General features: G+C 37.0%; 1 protein-coding gene across 5 annotated transcripts in view; it reads right to left on the bottom strand.

Annotated features, from left to right (window-relative positions):
• SMOC2 (SPARC related modular calcium binding 2) overlaps positions 1-22,093 on the bottom strand; it is a 139,010-nt gene that overhangs the window by 5,154 nt on the left and 111,763 nt on the right. For 3 of the 5 annotated variants that reach the window (XM_027634075.1, XM_027634076.1, XM_027634080.1), the window contains 2 exons: positions 2,831-2,933; positions 1,666-1,940 (listed from right to left, as the gene is read on the bottom strand). In XM_027634075.1, the coding sequence (XP_027489876.1) occupies positions 1,666-1,940; positions 2,831-2,933 (378 nt within the window). The remainder of the gene's footprint in view (positions 1-1,665; positions 1,941-2,830; positions 2,934-22,093) is intronic. The other 2 variants (XM_027634077.1, XM_027634079.1) reach the window with 1 other exon arrangement.

Here is a 22,093-nt window from a genome sequence, read left to right as displayed (position 1 = left end):
CATACCAGACACCTGGGATTCAAAGAAAATGATACAGAACCACCTCCTTGTCTGAGCTCTCACACCTCGGACAACGAGGGTCTCATCTTTTCCTAGAAATGTAACTGTAGCTGCAGTGAAGTGCCAGTTGATTTCTTTTTGTGCAAGTGAAAGGATTATCAGAAAGGAAATTTTAATTATCAAGTAGGAGAAACAAAACAGAATAATGATATTCCAACAACAGTCATTTTTATTGTCTTGTCCTTAAAACTATGTATTTCCAGTAAAGCAACCCAATGATTTTTAGAACTTTTTTCCAACTGAATGCCATTAGTTTTTCAATGTCAAAGTTTTTTCATTCCAAAGTTGAATGTTCTCATTATTGAATGGATTTTTTTGGAGAAGATCTGTTAAAAAACTCCTGTTATAGTGAACATAACTTTTACTTTAGCCAAATCTCTGTGTAATCTTTATATAATTTCATGCATCTTAAAACTTTCCTTTCCAAAACAGGCAGTTTATCCTAATCTTTGAGGGTTTTTTTCTCTGGAATGTGCACCAAAAAGGCTGGGGTTTGCCTTCAGTCTTGCTATGGCTTTCCTTTACATTCTGGGTAGTGATTTTGGACCCACATTTTATTTAAAATAAGCCCAAGGAGTGCCTGTTGCAGCAGGACAGAAGCATTTTACTTTCCACATTTTTAGCATAAAGATAACAACAGTCATCCACTTCATATGCATTTTTTTAACCGCCATCATCTAAGTGAAAATTGCAAGGTATTACGATTATTATTAACTCCATCACCTAAGTGAAAATTGTAAGGTATTATTATTAGGTCCACAAAAAAAAAAAAAAAAAAAAAAAAAAAAAAAAAAAAAATTCTGGATTTGATTGACACTTGTTTTGAGAGATTTGTTTTACAATTTAGTAGTAAAATGTAGAGCTCTTCTGTCTTTCCGCAGTATTCCCTTTCTGGACTTGAATAAAACCAATGACATCTTTGTTTTACTGTCTTCCCTTCATTTTAAGGTACCAGACAAACCAATTTGCCTATATTAATTGTTCTGCAACTTCTTAAAGTATGAGGATCTACTGCTGTTGTTTATAAATTTTTTTTTAGATTCTTCTTCATTTTCAGGAATTGCATGATTGAACTCTGCAGGGCCTATTATTCTCTGTAGTTAGTTGTTCCCCTTTCTACTACTTTGGCAGCAAGGTAAGGAGGCTATGTATCAGCAGCTGTTCCACCTGTTTGGCAGATGACTGCATTCCTTGCTTTATCTCTAAACCACATTTGAGAAATGAGAAGTCATTAGAAAGTTCAACGACATGCTTCCTTCCAGGAATCCAAAAAGCACAGGTGTGATACTTCCATTCATTCAGAACGTAGTACTGTAATAACATTAAACTGGCTTTTCGATGACTGTTAATGTTATCATATCCTCTGAGATTTCCTACTGTAATACATTTAATGGTCAGAATCAACAGGAAGTTTTTGATTCTGCTGGAGCAAAGTGATGATTCGCCTACACAGAAGCAACTTTCCTGCCATCTGCCCTTAGCAACAGCTGCATTAGCTACAGACGGGTGTATTCTTTTATTTTTTATGATTCTGGCACTTATAAATCTCAGGATTCATCAGCTTTGAAGTATTTAGTGAAAAAGACAGATAGAAAAGTTTCTTACTATGGCGTTTCTTTGTTTCTGTTTTACCTTCTTCTTTTGTTACTCCCAAGCAGCCCATTAATTCTTGAACTGACAGGGACTTATCGTTGTTCAGATCACAGTATTCCACAAATTTCTTCACACACTTTTTGGGCTTTGATTTCTTTCTCAGGAATCTCTTAAAGGGTTTGATTTCTTTCTTGCCAATATCCCCACTGGAATTTTTATCTAGCTGTTTGAAATACCAATGGACCACTCTCTCTTCCAGAGTATGATTTGGATCAGGCTCTGAAACCCTGAAACAGGAAAAAAAGAGAGTTCAGTCTTAATTCTAAGATACATAAACCTTGGTTTGTGCCTTTATTTCAGAATAGTTACATCACCATCAGATGTATTGTTACACAAATCTCCCTGCTTTTGGACACTAACTTCTTGCAGTAAATCCCTCTTTTTTCTCTTTGGCCAACTGTACCCTAAATTTTACACTAAGGGCTGGAATATTAGTTAACTCTCTGAAACCCTGTTGAGATCAGCACCACATTGGCAAACAGTGCTTTCCCCTTTAATTTCCTGAAAAAGAGAAAAATGAAGAGAGAAATAAAAAAAGAAAAAGACAGTTGCACAGACAGCAGATGCATTAAATGTATAATCAACTGAAGTCAACAATCAGCATCGCCAAGTACCTAGACTCCAACTACAACCCATGATGGATGCTCTTAGAGATGAAACACCTGAAGGTATTGAATTACAGGATAAGTTATTACAATAAATGCCATCTCCTCTTCAGGTGATAAACACCTGATCTACAGATGCCCAAATTTTGACAGTATTTATGCATTTTTAATGCTACCTGTGACTGTTGATAGCATTGGTTTGTTTTGCAAACAACTAGGCAAAATACGAATCAGGAAAGTAAAACACATTCCTCAAATAAAGCCTAAGAGGAGAAAAAAACCTGACAGACAATTGCACCAGCAGCTACAGATAAACTCTAATCTGTGCTGCCAAGAATTCATCTATCAAGTGCATCTCTGTTTAGTGGATATTGTCTACAGTGATAACTTTGAAGTAAAGTCTCCTAGTTCTTGGAAATTTACCCTTTGTGAAGGCTTCTCAAGCCCATCAACAATTCATTCACCACTGCCAGAATCCTTTTAAAGACTCATAAAAAGGATCTGAAACCCACCGGCTAGAAGACAAGGATGGATCAGAGACTGCGTGCACCATGTCTGTGGACAATGCATCCAAAACACTAGTCAGGAACTCATTCTTCTTGGCCCCAGGACAACCTAGAAAACCAGAATTTTTTTCTTTTCTTGTTAACTGTTTTTATAAGATTTATATTCCAAGAATATTTCAAACTTAGAGATAGATGTGACTCCATGTACACAAATTTCCATAAATTGTGGATAAGTTCATGATTCAAATATACACATCTAAATTCAGGTATATATCTGTAACAGAGCAGGAATAAACCATTTGAACTCAAGCAAGTGGGAGTCTGTTTTGCATACCTGGAGTTCCTTTCTTTAAATTTTGGCCATTGTTTTTCCTTTTATTGAGGTATCTTTAATGTGGATGTCATATTTTGAAAATAAAAGCTTTGAAACAACAGAAGTTTGTACCAAACACAGACTATCTGAAACATGGTCTAGAAGCTCACAGCATAAGACTTCTTTCAGATTTCTACTTTTGCTCCTCTGAATTTGCATTGGTTTTCTCAACACACATTCTTTCAGTGCATTGTTTTCCCTCTCTGTAAAATGACAGTCAACTCCTTGCCTCATTCCCTTTCCTCTTAGACAAGGGTTAACTACCACTACATGGCACCTAGCCCAATCAGCTGTGCTACTTTGGTTAATACCAAGGGATCCTATGGTGATGCTCGATCATCTTCATGACTACATTCCCAATGCTACAAAGTTTTTCTCTGAAAGAAACTGACAGTACATTTCAGATACCTAATACATCAGATAAATATATACTGAAAGATCCCCTCTTCAAGCAGCACAGCTGGAGCACATAAATTCCTCTGACAAGTGCATGAATGTTGACACATGGAGGTTTGCTTATACAATACACCTGTTTCCTCTTCCCTAGAGCCCTGAGCCAAACACCAGGTCTTCCCCTAGCCCTCTATTAGCTGAGTTAAACTTTAGGATGATCCATGATCAGTGACATAGAGATTAGAAACTTGAAGCTGGAGTCCATGGTAGGACTTTCAGAGACAGTGGCTGGCAGCCACTTACCCACAGTTCTGTTCTAAAGTGAACAAGGGAAATGCTTTGAAGTGTTGTGGATAAAGATTAGTCAGCCAGTAGGGATTTGTTATTTTATTACACTTCTCAGAAACCTCTGGAGCAAGCAGCAGGACTATATGAGCCTGAAAAGTCTCCTTGGCCAGAAAATTATTTTTTAATATATCCCATGTTAATCCAAGGAAATAAACCTGTTTTATATTAGCCCTTAGTTGTGTTGCAGTAAGAATAGCTCAGCTGTTATGTACAGCAGGAGTAACCACTACATATTCTTGTCTAGCACATTCATGTAGTTATGAGTTCCCTGTCTCTTATGTGTTTGCTTTTCAGACCAGAGACATTTTATTCCAATAACTGTGAAAGGTGTATGGAATTTATTGGGGCAAGTTTCACTGCACTAAAAGTACACACACAAAACTAGTTGTCCCTCTCAGATATGTTCCTCTTCCCTTTGTCTTTAACCAGTGTGGGTTTTTTTCCTGTCACAACTGGAAAAAAGAGAAAAAAGAAAGGAAAAAAACAAAACAAAAACCCAACAACTATGACTATGAGTTCAAGTTCAGTGAGGCAAGCACTTGATCTTTGTAAGGAAGAAAAATGAGAAAGGTGACAAGAGATTAATAGGTAAGGACAAAAGACTATACCAACAGGTTCCTGGTAGCATTCAGTGCATAATTTAAAAGCATATTCTCTACTGCAAAGAGCTTTAAATAAGGTTCAGGCACTGTAACTGTGTAAATAAATTGTGCATTATGATTTAAATGAGGTCGTATAGCTTTGCAAGCCACAAAAGCACATTTGTCCAGAGACAAGCAGGCAGATGCCAAGAAGTTCCAACACAGAAGGCACATTCAGTTGTGTTAGCTTGCATGAAACAAGCAACTAAGTCTCTGAGCAACCTACTGAGCTCAGTGCTACATCTTGCTACCAAGGATAGCACTGTGGACCAGAGCTGGTTCTCTTCAAAAGACAGGCAAAAGGAGTCTATCGGAGGCTCTCCCATGTAGACCTATCTTGAATGATATAAGTTTTATCCATTTCATATTGGAGCTGTGTTACCATCATCAGTCAGAAGCCTGAATTCTGCCACAAACATTAGTTGTGAATTAATACAGGATTCATGGAAAATGCAGGAAATAAGACCTCAGTATGTAACAATGTAGCACAACACTGAGAAAAGGAAATTTGACTTTTTTCTTTCTCTTTTTTTTTTTTGATAGATAATAATATTAATATCCTATTTGATTTAGGAGCTCCATCTGAATTTTTCATGTTATTTATGAGTGTATTTCTGACACATCTGGAAGAAAGAAAAAACTATGCTTTAGGTAGTTTCTACTGCTCTCCAGGGAGCTGCTGAGTGTACATATGGTACAGATGTAGAGATCAAAATCCTGACTTAGCTTGCTCTTTATGAGATACAGCTAGGTAGGGGAAAGTATCAACTTCTAAATTCACAAGAAATCATGGGGAGAAAATTCCACAGTTTAAAGCCTGTCTCTGACAATTTTCCCTAAGAATAAGAAAGGTTTCTAAACATGTATTGCATAAAGTTGCAATAGCAGCTAACAGTAATAGAAATCTTCTCATAGAAAAGAAAAATTGCTGTTAAAATAAACACAATCAGTTGCTGTGAAACATTCTAAATTATAACTGTACTACTTAACGTAAAATGACACCCCACAAAATCCTCACCAGTTAAAAACAGAGAAAATATTCAGTTTCTCCCAATTACAATTTTTGCTGATGTGTGGGCAATCACACAGCAATTTACCTCACAGTGAAATCTCTGTTCTTTACAGGTGTTATTAACTCAGACTAATTCTCCGGAGGCTTCACACTGAGCTTTAATTTTCAACAAATCTGTGGATGAACTGGTAAGACTGGAGGAGCTTTAGCTTGATTGTAATGAATAATTCACTCTTGCTGGGCTAAATACAGAAAATGAAAGACTAGTCTCTTATGGGAGCCTTATGCTTCTTTCTACGGTTTATACACTTCAGTTTCTTCTGCGGCTGCCTGTCCTATGTGGATTTGACAGTTTACATAAATAGTAATTTGTTGTTAAAGGATGGAAGTTGAAATCACATGGAATTAACCTGTAGGTTCAGAGATGTAGAGCTGAGTGTTTGCTCTAAGGATAGTTTTACCCAGAGTAAACCTTAGACCAATAAATACATACAACACATGACAGGAATACACAAACACGTCATTTAAACTATAATATAAAGCAAATCAAAGAATCATCATTATGCATTATGTATCTCAAATGTACATATCTCACTATACATATAACTACTTTTAGTACTAAGAATGGACTTTTAAAGTTAAATCTGTGGAGAGGTTTTCCATAAACCTTTTAAAATATGCACCCAAGTGCCTTGGAGTTCCCTGCTTTGTCCATAACAATCTATTACTGTCAGTCTTGGAAGATTATCTTTTACAGCACATCTGAAGCCATGACTAGAAGAGCATTTAGTTCATTTCTGTAAAAATGGGAACACAATAGATAAGATTAAGCACTTTAAAAGGGATTTTACATCAATCTTCCTGCAAGAGGGGAAATTGTCTTCAGTCAGTCACTCAAGTTACTAAAGACATGACAACTTCCAATTAGCAAATCTAAAGCTTCTCTTTTATTCCCTATTTGTTAATATGAACATGAGGTTTAGCAGTGATCTTAAATACAATGACCATTGAAATACCTCTGAAAACTGTAAATAAGCTTTTGGTTTGCTAAAAAAACAAATTATCAGAACTATTCATATTCATGCTTCTTTTGTACCTTTGACTTCACTGAAAAATAGTGGTAAACAGAAAAAAAATAATTTAATGAGGGGTTTCAGTGCTACTGGTTATTCTGGGAGAATAGACAATACAAGGAAAATATTTTTTCTTGGACTTTTATTCTATACGCACATATATGTACAGTTCATGAGTTTATTTCTGTTGATCCATATGAACCACAAGTTTGTGTTTGTCTAGACATGTTGAGAGGTCTCTTCATTTTTTGGAGGACTTCCTGAGCTTTTCCTGACTCCCTTTCCAGGAAAAAAAAAAACCTCAACAGATGAGCCTGGGAAGTGAAATTTGTAACTCTGCTGATGACTAAAAATCATGGTTTCAACAGAGTCAGTGCTTTTATAGTTTTATTTAATTATTAGACTCCATGACCTTAGAGGTCTTTTCCAGTCTTTACAATTCTATGATTCTGTGGTTCTATGGCTCATTGCAATTTTCCCCTCACTACAGCTCCTGGTAACCTCTCACAGACAAAACCTCTTAGTCTCCATTCTAAAAGGGTTGAGGACATTATCATTTCTCTGTGTTTTCATTCCTCAGATATTACCTTTTTTAAAAAATATATTTTATTTTTTCTCTTAAATATTCTTACTCTTTAAAATAAATAAGCTCAGAACCAAATTCTCTTATATGTATGTCCTTACCCCAGTTGCAGAAATAATGAAATGGAATAGAACAGATATTAGCTGTAGGGGAGCTACAGACCCATTGCCTTGTAGCCCCTGACCTCTATGTCTAACAGGGGAGAAGTACTATTTCTTGAGAAGGGCAGGAAGCAGATTTCAGTTCCTAACATATATTTAACTTTATTTTTGTTAACATTTTAAAATTATCTTTCTGTTCCAATGTCAGGACATGCACACACACACACACACATACACATACTAAAGAGTTAATAAAAGTGTGCTCTCCCCAGGCCATACCCTTCAATCCAAGGCATTTATATCATACCAAAGTGCATTGAGTGGGATTTGTTGAACTTGAGCCTGCTGAATGGTCTCACCCATAATAGTTATTTAAGCTCAGTATAAAGGAAACCATTCAGAAGGCATTCATCCCAACTACCTGAGATCTTTTTTCTAGGAATAGAATAGGATCTCCCTTTAAATGTTTCTCTTCTTCCCCATTAACAAAGGAAGCCCAGATAGCTAATTTATATTCTCAATTGGTGTAAAACCACTTGTGATTAATTCTATATGTGTATGTTCTGTAAATACATTTAGGCTTAAACTACTCTTTTATTCTTTGGGTAAATGTGGAGGAAAGAAGGAATAATATTCATAGCAGAAACACATGACCCTACAAATAGTTTTTGCTGGCGACTGAGTGACAAAGTTAGACTAGGGCATTTGTTCATAGGAAAAGCAATCCATTACATTTATTTCAGTTCCAGTAATATTATTGCTAAACAAGAAAAGGAAAATCAGAACATCAAAGTATAAGATAGGCAATGTGAAATGGTTAACTTCTGATTACCACTTAGTTTGCTTTTCCCTCAATGAGAGTTTGAAAGGCTTTTGAGAAGTGAAAGTCTTGCTACTAACAGCTCAGAGATGTCACTGTGAGAACAGGCAGGGATGAACCAGCTAGAACACTGTAATCCTTTCAGGGGCCATCCAAAAATAAAAACTGATCTTGAGGAAGTCTTTGGACCTTACTTGTCATTCTTAAACATTCTCCTGTAGACCTTTACCATTCTAGTTTTGAGTGGGAATAGGAAAAAGGTCTAAAAACTCAGATGATAAGCTCTTGCCTCTTTGCTGTCTAATGGACACAAGGCAGCTGATGTTTTTATTAGTCAGTCAGTACCTACACAATATCTAATCCACTTTTGGAAGCCAGAGACATTTCAGTATGTTGAGAAGGATCTGAAATTCTGAGCATTTAGGTTCAGTCTGTGCCAATGCAAACTTCTAACCTTCAGAGGCTTGTCGACTTATGTTTACCATGACCTACAATACAGTCATGTGGGTCCAGCTCCAGTGAAAGAAACACAATATATTTGACTGAAGTGTTGGCCCAGTGACAGAAGTCAATCATCTGACTGATTAGGACACAGAGAGAAGAGTTTCAAAATTAGAAAGGGGCCCAAAAATGTCTAGAAGAGAAAAGCAACTGGGTCTGATTTTCAAAAGGTTATACATCTGCTTAACATATCATATTTCATGACTGCCTGACCCTGAGAAATACAGCTGGTATTTCTGACCACAGTAACACTTTCAACAATAGCTTATTAAACTGAAATATTTTCAAATCCAGCTTTTTTCTGTATTACAAGCATCTGAATCTCCACATTATCACTCTGAGAGTCTTAACAATTAGCAAGCAGTACTACTTAGGGAGTAAAAATGCATTTATTTTTAGTAGACATTTATTACTTCCCATTTACTTTTATTTTCATCATGTTGTTATGGTTCCTCTCAGGAGATGGGTATGAAAAAACAATATTTAATTACCTCCATTTAAATATCCATTAAAAAGGAAAAGCTATTAAAAAAATGTATCTTGTTGCAATTATGGAAATGACCTCAGAAATAAGGTGCATAATTCTGGTCTCCTGATGGAAAAATTGAACTGTGGGGACTTGCCTTAGTGGGGATGTTTTTTACATTATTTAATTAATCTAAGCAGCCTGGTCCTTGGAAACATTCATGAAAAACAGCCTCTTCTACAAGCTGATGTTGATTTTAACCTTTCTGGATATCTCTTACTGAGCCTTTTACCAATGGAAGTATCAACTGAAAATCCCAAAAGCATCCACTTCATCTAAAGCCACAAAAAAAGTCTCTATTTAGACACGAAGAACCAATGGTCATTAAATCAAAAAGATGAAGGAAATTCAGAGCTGTCGGGCCAACAGCACATATTTATGTGAGGGCAATTTTCGAAGAGTTCCTGTGCACAGGGTGTTACCTTCATGCTAGTCCACAGTCATAACACAGGACGGATGGAAATCTAAGGGCAGCACTCCTTAAAGATACCTTTCAGTACCTCAAAGAGCATTATATATATGATGGCTTTTTCAAATACATCTTTGAAACACTGCATATTAGTTGATTTTTTTGTTTAAATATAGATGGTACAGAGTAACTTCGAACTGTGGCACACAAATGGAGCATTCTACAGATGCAGTGACTTGGTGTCTCTTCATCTTGGGAATAAAAGCAGTGGCAGAATCATTAACTGCAAATCTAAGTCACTGCTACCAGGGCCCAAAGCATGTTGTTGGATGGTAAAGGATGAGATGGAAAAAAAAGATGGGGGGAAGGAAGGAGCAGAAAGGAAGCAGAAGATCTAGCTACACTGGAAGCAGTCAGGTGAAGTATCAGAATATTTACCCATGTTTTTGTTTTGCTTATACAGATACCTATAAATAGTGAACTTGAATTAGGAGACACATTTTCATCAGTTTTATCTGATTTTTTTTTCTTCCTCCCTTTCATAACTGGCAAGTGAATGATTTGGAAATTGGATTTCCAACACAGAGGGAAGTTAGAATTAATACCAGGCAGGCATGTCTATTTCTTGGAACATAAACTGTATACTGAATTTTAACTCAGAATGGATTTTTACAACAGTGATTAAAAGTTTATAAAATGTAAATCTTGGAAGCAACTGAAGTTAAACAAGAATCAGAAAGAACCACTAAAACATTACTTGAACACTATGGAATGAACCAGTCCTTGGAAACCTGGCATCACAGAAATCTCCCTTTCTCTTTATACACTATTTAATCTGGGATCTGCAGTTGTTTTGCCTTCCAGGACACTTTCCACTATACATGATAGATTTCCTCTGCAAATGGCATTTCAAATCTCACTGACTCATCCTCTGCTAATTAAAAAAGCTGTAAAATGGCTAATATAAAAACATAAATACAGCCTTACGATTGCTCTTACAAGGTATGACATTATGAAAGAATTAAATGCCCTTAGTTCCTGCTGAAGGAGGTGAGCATACTATCACAGACTGATAAGGGACAGGCCTTAATAATTAGATACTATTCATTTAAATTAAAGATGAAGGTCCACTCCTAATTCACCATTACCCAGCTCACTTTCTCAGAGTCGACAGAGATCTCTGTAGCTACAGCAGGTTCTCAAACCAACTTTCTTTGCAAATAGACCTCTGTTTGGAACAGATGCCCCAAGCCAAATATAGTACTGTGTATCTCATTAAACCACAATAAACTAATGTTCAAGTAATTATGAGTTTGACTTAATCCCACAAAAAACAGGGCAATTGAGAGTTAATCATGTCACCCTTAATTTGCAATTTACAGTAAGCACTGAAGAAATGAACACATCTCTCTTGGTAGCAAAGATCCTGCAATGACAGAAGAACAATGGAGCAAATTAAAGATGGAGATTAATGTAATTATGGTTCTTCAGTGTCTGCCAGGAAGGATGCAATGCAGCTGACTTCCTGTAATGCAGTTTACAGTGTGCGGTTTGATTACAAAGTACCTTGGGTCGTTTTACAGTAGGGAGATTCAATTCCATGATAGCACTCCATTAAGGATTATGAGGGCAGTTTCCTCACTGGATCACTACACTGTATACTAGTTTCATTGTGTTCAATGTGCTCTGTTTCCCTTGTGTGCTGCACATCCAGCATTTGGTCAGGGACCCAATAAGAACATCCTGCAGCCATGCAGAGGCCTGGATTTCCTTGCATTTGTGCAGAAGCCCACCCTGTCAACTTCAGCAGACATCATGAAGTTAAATGCTAACCAGATTCCACAGAGTCAGTCACTTGGTATTAACAGGTGACATCAGAAAGGGCTGAGAGGCTATTGAAACATGAAAACCATCTCAAGCTTACTGACCACGGGACTTGAGAGGAAATAAAGAGACAGAGAAATACCCTATCATACTTCTCCTGCAGTCTGGCACAGTATGCAAAAAAACATGACCCCATTTTATACACAGGCTGACATGACACAACATGCTACAAGACTGAGCACGTGTACGCAATTATGGGAGTATGTGCATGAGTACAATTTCTGGAGCAGGCCATGGAATCTCATTTGTTGATAGCACAGCAACACAAACACACGAGGGAAGTTCTCATGCATCTTACTCTGTGCTGCTGAGTGAATGGAGAGAGATGGGAAGAAGACATCACATTATATCTTTGTGCCCTGGGTGTTGCAGGGGATAGGGAAAAATGCAATCTGAGTGTACAACAGCAGCATCCCAAATGCTCATATCCAGCAAAACTGAGTCCAACTTGGGCATGTATAATAACCTGATTTCCAGGCATGCATTTTGCAACAGTGCTTGCATGTTGGTGAATGGAACTGAAATAATGACTCTGATTATAATTCATACACCCCACATTTCCACTCTAACTCTGCTATGAATAATTCTTTGGTATAAATATGCACCCTTTAATGATTTAGTAAACAGTGGTCATTTTCCATTACAAGTGAATGAATGTAAAAGACTCTTATTCTGAAGTAGAGGTCCATGCTTCATACCTGGAGATACTCAACACTGCAAATTCCAACAGACACAGACTTTCAATCCATGTGCTTCACATGACTGAAGTAAACAAGCCCTCTGCAAATGGCTATAAAAGGGTTCACATGCTAGATTGTCAAAAATCAATAGGTGGTCTACTACTAGCTAAAATCAGGAGGTGAAAGAGAAGGTAATGAGCAAAGAAATCCACTTAAACCTTTAAAAATGCCTGGGATTAGATTAAGAAATTCAACATATGCATGTGGATTACAAAGACAAGATAAACAGCTAAAAACCATTCGTTTCTGTCAATTGATATAAGCACATTCGTGGAGGATTTTGCAGCAAGGTTCAACTATGTGTGCCATTGCAAAGACTAAAGCTTAAGCCAGTACAATTTCTTTGTAGAAAGCAGAAGGACATGAATATATGGTAAAGGCAATGAAAGGAGAAGAACAGTATGGAAATTAGAGAGAAGTAGGTAGAAAATCAAGGGAGAGAAGAGAGGCATGGAAATCAGTGGAGAAAAAAGCTGCTTGAAGTTTCAAGCAAACTCACAGGGACAGCCTGTGCTCTGACACAGACACCTCTGACAGCACTGACAGAATATTAATCTTCCTCCCCCATTTTCCTCCAAACAAAGCTGTGGTTCACTGAGATAGCTCTGGCATTCACATGAACGGGCTTCTGGTGGTTTTGTTTTCTCTGTTTCTGCCAAAGTCATGTGGATAACATGGCTGAACCTCTTCATCTTTAGCTGCATTTGCAGGGACAAAGGGGTTTTATATCTTCCTATTGCTTCTGGCACTCTCAGTATGTGACCACGAAGTAGCTCTCCCTAGGACTGGCCAGGAAACAACAATTCTGTCATGTGGAAATAGTGAGGATTGGGTAGTTTAGATTTTACTCTGGTGCAAAATGAGCTTTTTAATGCTTTTTCTTTGGTTTTGGGGTTTTTTTTGTTTGTTTGTTTGTTTGTTTGCTGTTGTTGGGTTTGTTGTTTGGGGTTTTCTTTAAGAACATAACACCCATCCCATCTTGGCCAAATAGCTTGGTGACGAGGGCAGCAACTGAGATGGAGGAGACTGAGGTTCAACTCCCTGATCCAAACCAGACAGAGCAGGGAGTTGAAACCTGGCTTGCTGTTATCCCTGTGGAATATCCTTATCTCTCACACTAGAGAATTTAGGTTCAATTCCCTGCTCTGTCTGGTTTAGATCAAGGATTTGAACCTAGGTTCTTTCCTCTTCAGCTGAGTACTCTAATCAGCGAACTATTGTGTGTCCACAGAAGGGTTCCTTTTGTTGTAAGTAAGCTCTTAAGAACAAAGGGAGTGTCAGAAATCACTTCTGTTTCTACATCAAAACATTTTTCTTCAGAAGAATAACAATAGCATCAGACTGGACAGCATGTTCTTTAGGGCAGGGCTTAATCCCACATGTCATATAGAAACGCAAAAAACATCTTCCAAAAAGCCTGGCAAGTGTGTCAACAGAGTGCTCTCACTAGATCAAATGAATTCATAGGCTTAAAGAAAAACACGGGCTTCGGTGCTTTGCTGGATAAAGGCCACTGCACTTTGCACATCGAAGAGTGGAATTCTCACTAAAAAGGTATTTTGCCTTGCATGTTTTGGACTCGAGGCTTTCTGCCTTATGAAACAACAGTTGTGGGAACCGATGTTTAAGCAGCACCTTATCATTCTGCCATACTATAAGCCACTGTTTAAATTTTTTTTCAGCAGTGCATCAACACAAGAGAAGCCTGTTGTTTGATATAGAAACTCATTAAGTCTGTTGGATTTTATTTTCTAACTTTAAATCCATTCTACTGAAAACTGAATCTTTAGCTTCTCTGTTATTCAATACAAGTGTTTCACTTAGGAGACATCAAAAGTGTAGACAATGCAACTTCCAGTGGAATAATATTGAATTTAGAGCACAGTGGAAAAAATAGGGCAGCTGGAGGGAATCAAATGTTCAGACATTATGGCAAAGTGAAAAAAAAAAAAAAGATCATTTATAGGGGCAACAAAAAGCATAGGGTACTTCAGTGGTTCTATCTCAATCTGACAGCTATATTTCCATTCACAAGCTTAATTTCTGTCACTTTTTTATTTTCATGAGAAAGGTTTAATTCAGTTGTCTAAATTTTTAACATGAAGGAAACTCACACGTCTCACACAGTACCTTCAGAAACATCCCAAACTTTATGTTTAATGACTCAACTCAGTAAAGTATCTAGGTTTGTCTGTAATATCAAGTGTATTTTGGGTTGTTCTGATGGAGCAGAATCAATATGATCTATAAATTTCATGAATATTTAAAGATATAAATATCTATCAAGGAAAGAGGAGAGGATGGGAGTTCCAAATTCAAGTTTTGCAATCCTTTTTTAGTGATCCTTATTTAATTTGTTTTCTGGTTTTTCTGCATGAAAAGAATCACTTTTCATCTCTCAAATATTTGAGAGATTCCACTAATGTCACTGATGTGTTTGGAAATGATTACCAAGAAACACTAAAAAAGAATATAAATGCCTGCCTATCAAAACACATTTTAAGAATAAATTGCTCTTCTTTTATGACAGGCATTTTTCTGTTGACTCTAATGAAAATATAATGACCATAGAACGCCCTCACTTTATCTGCCCTGTCTTACAGCCTTCTGCTTTATCTGTAAACAGAGATAAATCACTAAAAAGGAAACTGGGGCTTGGGAAATTAGTCTTTTGCTGTTGAAGAAAGAAGTACAAATTTTGGTTTGGTTACAACCAAATTAATCCAATTAATTCCTACCTGTCTCCAAATTAAAAATGTTACTAAAGGAAAGCGCTGAAGCTAAACACCTGAGAGAAAAAAAATCTATGAGGAGAAACTTAACTTCAGCCTATGCACAATCCTTACTTTGATATAAAATTCATTTGTAAAGAAATACTTAAAAAAAAAAAGTATTCCTCAATGTTAGGACTGAAAACAGACCAACCTACAAGTTCCATCTAAGATACAAGGTATACAAGGCACCCTTCTCTTACTTCACAGTTGAACAACTTCTGAAATTCAATGTAGAAGAAGGAAAAACTTCAGCATCAAGACATTCACTGTACCCCACAATCGACTCACTTTCTGTGTATCAGCTATATAATTACAGTTAGAGTAAGATCCAGTGGGTCTAATCTGTTGTTTTGGTTTTTTTTTTCACATTCCCCCCAGACTACCAGGTTTGATTTGAAATGAAGGGTCCAGGTTTAATAGACTCATTCAGGTAACTGTTTTATGATATGAAATGCATGCCTCTCCTTTCATATTAAAACAGAGTTTTCTGACCTGCTTCCTAGGGCAACTTTTCTTGGCCAGATTGTAAAGAATTAGAGCAGTGTATATCTGTTCACATTCCTCCTTCCCTCTCTGCCTTCCACATGAAGTGACTATCAAGCGAAACCTGTCTGCAAGATGCCCTACAGCCAGATATGAACGAGAGCTAGCAACAACAAAGCATTCACCCAAATGCTTAGCTAGGCCTCCAAGCTTAAGGCTCAAGCAGCTAAGGAATTTGACAAAGCAAGGTTTCACTGTAGAATAAACCATACAGTTTTCACTCTCCCAGAAGAATCTTGCCTTCCCAAATAACCCTTGTTTCACCAAGTCACCTGCCTATGTCAGGGAAATCATTGAACTTCAAAAGTAAAAACGACTCATGATGAACAGCGAGCCCTGTTTTTCTAAACATCAGAAATGCCAGCACTGTAGCAGTGTACCTTCTTTTTTTGCCAAGCCATCCAGGGAACTGTAAATTAAAGGCCGATTCCTGGACCTTACATGTCCCGCCACTGCATTACACATTAATCTCTTTCCTCAACTTGGTTGCCAAGTTTGTAATAAGGTTGTGTGATGCATGCCTGGAACCACGAGCCAACCACATGTGCCAACACAAAAAGTGGGCTAGTCCAACAGAACCATGTACCCTGTTAATGCAGGAGTTAAAATACCCTTAAGAAATCAACTTTTTATAGGAACTTCAATTAAGTTATGTTTTTGGTAATCCCTTATGGATTAAACTTTTCCTATTGACAATCACACCTAATTGTGTGTACACCTATGTAGCGAACAAAATGCTACAAATAATCCTGAACAGCTCATGGAATTAATGAAATGGGCTTGTAAACATGTGACACACAGATGTTGTGGCTCTGTTTGCCTTCATTTTTTTTAATCAAGAAGCAGGAACAAACACACAGCAGACAAAGGATGAAATTGTCATTTGTGTCAAAGAAAGTGGACAGTCAAAACAGAACACATGATTTCAAATAACTCATAACATACTGGCATTTTAGTGTTGTGAAAAAAAAACTTGCAATAGGAAAGCATTAAAGTTTCATGGAAAAATTAGTAAAACTTCAAGGAATTTAGAGGACAAAGTATTTTTGTATAAAAGAGACTAGCTTCCTCTGATTCAGTAGGAACCAGACTAAGTTCAGTCAGAGAAATATATTTCTTTTTAAAATCTGACATTAGGATTGTATATATAGTATTAATTGATTTTATTCGTTACTTTGGTTCAAACTGATATGACAATGTCAATGACACCTAGAGCACGAACTCCCTGTAGGTGCTGTTTATGCAGTTTAGATGACCCCCAACCTCTACAGCCCAACTGGTGTTCTAATTACGCTGAAGTATGCTTTACACAAACCTGATAGGAAAACTTGGATCCAGCTCGACTATTAAGGAAGAAAGGAGAGATTTACCAAAAGTTCCTAATTAACTAAGTGTCCTGGCTTGCCAGGGGGTAAAAAACCTCACATGGTATACAGAAAGAAGTCCTTTGATATACATACAGCATAAGATGCATCAATTACATTTTTTCAGAAGCAATCTTCCCATTTTTCTAAGACAAAAGATGCTGAGACACAGTTGTAATGGCTGTAAAGTTAAATTTTCTCTCACGCTTAAGTACACTCCAATTTGTTAATAGGTCTGCATGAGAAATCGGAAAGGTAAGTACACAAAGCAGAGACAAAGAGGTGAAAAATACGGCCATTTCTATTGCTGCACATGGTAATCTGCCACTCAGTAGCTTTAAGATGCATGGAAATCATTGATAAATGGAGAGTGTGGATATGCTCAAGGAGTCACATGGTATGTGCAGTGAACCCAGCATGGTCTGAAGCTGTTGAGCTCATCAACACAGCCTACAGTAACTCTACTCCCACAGAGGAATGTGTCACACAACAAACTCTAGGCAAATAATGGAGGCACATACATGTGCCAACACGAAAAGTGGGCTGGTCAGAGCAGTTCATTCCACTTCTGTTGGGGAAATAGTTCAAAACCCCTGCTAGGTCTCACAGACAGGAAAATATAAAAAGAGCTTATTCATCATATCTCGGCCCCAGCCCAGACTCGTGCCTGAGCAAGCCAACCTCTGCCATGTGTGGAAGGAGTTGATAGTCTCAAGTCATCTCAGCACAGTGGTGCACACAGAGAGTGTCATCCCAAACTCCTGCAACCCCACCAGAATCTGGGGTCTGAGCTGTCTCACTCTGGAGTAGGAGAGCAGAGGCAAAGGAACAAATCTCCACTCAAAGGAGTTTTGAGAGCAGAGAATGTGACATCTTCACTCCAGGTCCCCAGGATAAGTTAGTATTCACGATAGATTGAAATACTGACACTACATGAAACCTTCTAACAATACCTGCTACCGAATCTCATTTATTTCTTCCCTTCTGTAAAATAAAAAGCAATAAAAATACTGATGAAAATATCAGAGCTCTCTGTATTGAGCTCTTTGTAGGGATTGGTAGGCATCCTGTCCTAGTTATCAGTGTCCTTTGCACCAATTCAAGCCTGATTATTTTCAATTCAAAGCACTGAATTAGAAGCAGAATTTGAAATACAGTTTTATAGATGAAGTAAAATAAAAATCTTTAGAGCAAGTAACTGTCATGCATACAATTATAAAGCTACTTTCAAGCAGTTATCTATATAATCATCTGGATGATATCAACTATTGGAAGCATTGACATAATATGTATTTACTTTTTTTTCCCTTAATACAATGACACAATGAATTTTAAATTTCTCATAGAAAAATCACTGTTTTCTTAAATTTGTATAGTACAGTCAACTTGAGTGAGGCTCAGGAAAATTGTAACTTCTTTCTCTAAGTTACATCACAGCAATTCATTACAAACATAGATAAGATACAGCTTGCAGAATGGGTTCAGTTCAATTCAATACCTGAGAAAACTATTGAGAATATATATGGAATATTTTCATAAGTAGAACCTTTTTATGATCCTTTCATAGGAGGGTAAGTTGAGACGCATAAGAGGATCTCTGTGTGTATATGTGCATGTTAGTACAAACACAGATTCAAATTTAGGGCTATATTAGCGATCATATAAACAATTTTAATCTACAGGAATCAGACACACATTATTCCTGTGTGAAAATTGTGGGTTGTGGGTGAAATTAAAAGCACACATTTCCCCCAAGCAAGCACCAGTAGAAACTATTCTACAATATACCATCAGAAACCTTGTACAAGTACACATTATTTGGGGAATAAAGAATCCAAAACTCTCTTGTATAAATATTTTAGAGAGTTTGTAAACTTTTTATTAGGAATATTTTTGTATCCTTCCAGCTCTTTCTTTGATACTGTGAATTCAACCATACAGATTTCAGCAGGAGATAAAAATTCTAACTAATAAAATCCTTCTCTAATTAACTTCAAATTGACTTTCTACATTTAAGGCCTAAAAGACCAGTTACCATATATATTGAAAAACATAGTGTATAAACATGTATTACATATCCTAATGGAAAATCAGGAATCTTTTATTTTAGGTAGTTCAGAGATCCTGTTTCGTGACCATTTAAATACCACTTCTCTGAACTGAAATTACAGGATGGAAATCTCCAGCATATATGAAGGAGTCACTCTTTTGAGTCACTGGAGATCATATTTAGATGCATATATATGCAAATAGGTACACAGCCAATAGACTTTTTTATGATGCCTTCCTGCTTGAAATGGTGAAAATAAGAGAGACACAGCAATAGTAGTAAGTGAGATTGTGGAAACAAATGACAAATGCAATTTATATGTTAAATTCAAAATGCTATATATTCTTTTCACCACTGGATGTATAGTAGACAACATGTAGCTAACTACATAGTTGAACATGCCAGTCAACAGCTGTTCCTAGACTCTGGTTTTCTCTTCAGTGAGCTAAGCAAATTTTCAAACTCTGGGTTTATTTTCTGCAAACAAATCTGTCCAGCTCTAGTAAAAATTTTCCATTAGAACTCCGGATGGCTACAAAGCCTAGAAACTCTGCTTATCAGTACTTTTCCCCATTATAAAGTTCACAGCACAGAAGGCTCTGTAGTGATCAAGAAATCATCAAAAAAGCTGGTGAATATTCACTCTGTTCCTTAAATGAACTTGATTCAATAACCTTTTCTTTGTATTTAACTGTGCTCCAAAGCTAGTTTCAAGTTGGATCACTACCAGCAAATCTGGATTATGTACTCAAATAACCCAAAATTCAGACTTGTAAGGAAGGATTCTGTAACTCTCCAGTTAGGGAACAGGAGTAATACCCTGGGACTGAAAAACCCTGACTTTGCACTGGTTTTGAGTGCCTGAGTCTCATTTAACAAACAGAGACTACATATCACGTAGAATATCAAGGGTTATGGAACAACCTAAACCTTCGTCCTACAAACAGTTATGCCTGGGCTTAACTTTACAACCACATGTAAAAGTTTCTTTGATTTTAATGGAACTAAGCACAAGAATGTGAGTAACTGTTTGCAGGATCAGGGTTCAGCAGGTCATGGATTATATTTTAGGAATATTTACAATGAATTGCTTGTGGATGACTTACAGAGTAAGAGGCTTTACCAGAAGACATTTCTAGATAGCAAACAAATTCAAGAACATCGTAAGTGTAAAGGGCAAAATTTGTGATTAATTCATGTCCTGAAATTACTCATGGATTTTTGCCATATGCTAACATCAGGAATCTATGAACAGTAGCACTCCTGCTGAGCTATAGAGAAGAAACTTTCTGAACCTTGTGAAGCATTCTGAATCCTTTGAAAGAATTCCCAGATGTTTGTATGGAGTAATTTCATTTCCTCCTTGGGGGTCTCAGTTGTGAAGGCCTAGAATTTGTATTTAACCAAGGAATAACATCATTTAAAAACCACTGAGGTAGTCTGGTATACACTGTCATCGTTGTGAACGACAATATTTGTTCTACATCTCTTCACTGAGTACAGAAAAATACATTCTCTGCTGTCTAAACACCTGATGAGAAAAAGGACCTGGAGGAAAGCCAGCTGGCATAGGCTCAGCCAGTATGAAATGGAGGTGACACATGCTGGCACACTGAAGCACTTTGAGGAATTGGAAGAAACTTTCACTGCCTCTCCAGCTGATGGCATCTATCCACCCATTGTCCAAGTGGCTTTACAGTCAGCTAGGCTGCAAATTTTCCAGGCATCATTTTGTTATTCTGTGTTTGCACAGTGCCCAGAATGCCGGGATCCCAGACTGTACAACTATAAACTACCAAGATACAAAAAGTTAACAATATTAACCACAGAGACTTCCCAAGCTCATCTCTGGTTCCAGGTTCTCCATGTTAATAGTAGCAGGGATGGTATCCTCTATCTGTGGCTGCACCAAGGCTGCAGCAGTTCCTCACAAAGGCATAGCATGCAAAGTTAATCATGTTTTTGATCTAGTATTTCTAGGGAGACATAATCGGGCATTATCTTTGAGCCTCACTTGGAAATTAAGTTCAATAATGATATTTTACTTTGTAAAACAAAGCTAACCTCAGTGAGAACATGCAACACTGACTTTGCCTCTTAGACTGATGATCAGTTCCACCGATCTTTTTAGGTAAACCGTGCTGATATTTAGAAAATGTGAGCATTGAATGGAAACCGTGATTGTCAGAGACAGCCTTTTTCTCAAAGAGATGAACAAAGTAATCTCTTTTTTTTTGCAGACGGCTAAATATTTTGCATGACAGTGCATGTGAGACTCTCTCAGTGGTTTTCAAATACATGATGTTATTCCTTAGGCGAATAATACATCTAGGCCTTCACAACTGAGAGCTCATGAGGAGGAAATTTTTTAACCTTTTGCAATAGGCTAAAATAAAAATATTTTCTTCAGAAAAATATATCCACTGATGAGAGATCAGAGCATCAACAATTTTGACTACACCTTGATAATTTTCCTTGGCAAGTGAACTAGACTCATTGCTTGACACTTTCATTCACTACTCATCAGCCAAAATTGATGTTATTTCTGTATTATGCATTAAGTTACTCATAACATTAGGAAGTGTGAAGTCTTGCAGTGGACTAATTTTTCACAAACCCTACCCTCATAACACTGCATTTCAAAAAGTCACTATTTGATACAAAACACAAAATTTCTATGGTGGTTTATTAGAAGTACAGGATATTTTCAAAGTTGATGGGAACAGAAAATCCCATTGAACTCACTGTGAAAATTGGAACACTTCTCCAAGTGACTAAACACAAGGAATAAATGCCTAACCATTGCTGTTCCCTCTCAAAAACATAGCTGCAGATATATGTTCAATCTGAAATGAAAATATTTATTTTTCCCTGTCCAGAAATTAAACATGAGAGCTGTTTCTGCCACATAATAAAGGAGAACTTGTATCCAGGTATGAAAACACAACAAAACAAGATATTCATTTTGAAGGGAACAGTGTTACAAATCCACCACATGTTTTTATTCAGATGTTTTTATATCAGATTATAAAGAGAAGCCCTATACCATGTGCCTCTGAGGAAATACTGTCTTATTATGCGACTCCCACTCACTGTCATGATAAGGTTCAGGTGTCATTTTTCATTATGACTGC

The sequence above is a fragment of the Corapipo altera genome, unplaced genomic scaffold (genome assembly GCF_003945725.1).
Source record: "Corapipo altera isolate COAL_440 unplaced genomic scaffold, ASM394572v1 2b, whole genome shotgun sequence".
Taxonomy (NCBI): domain Eukaryota; kingdom Metazoa; phylum Chordata; class Aves; order Passeriformes; family Pipridae; genus Corapipo; species Corapipo altera.
Note: the sequence above shows the minus strand (reverse complement) of the source record. Positions and strands in the feature narration are given on the sequence as shown.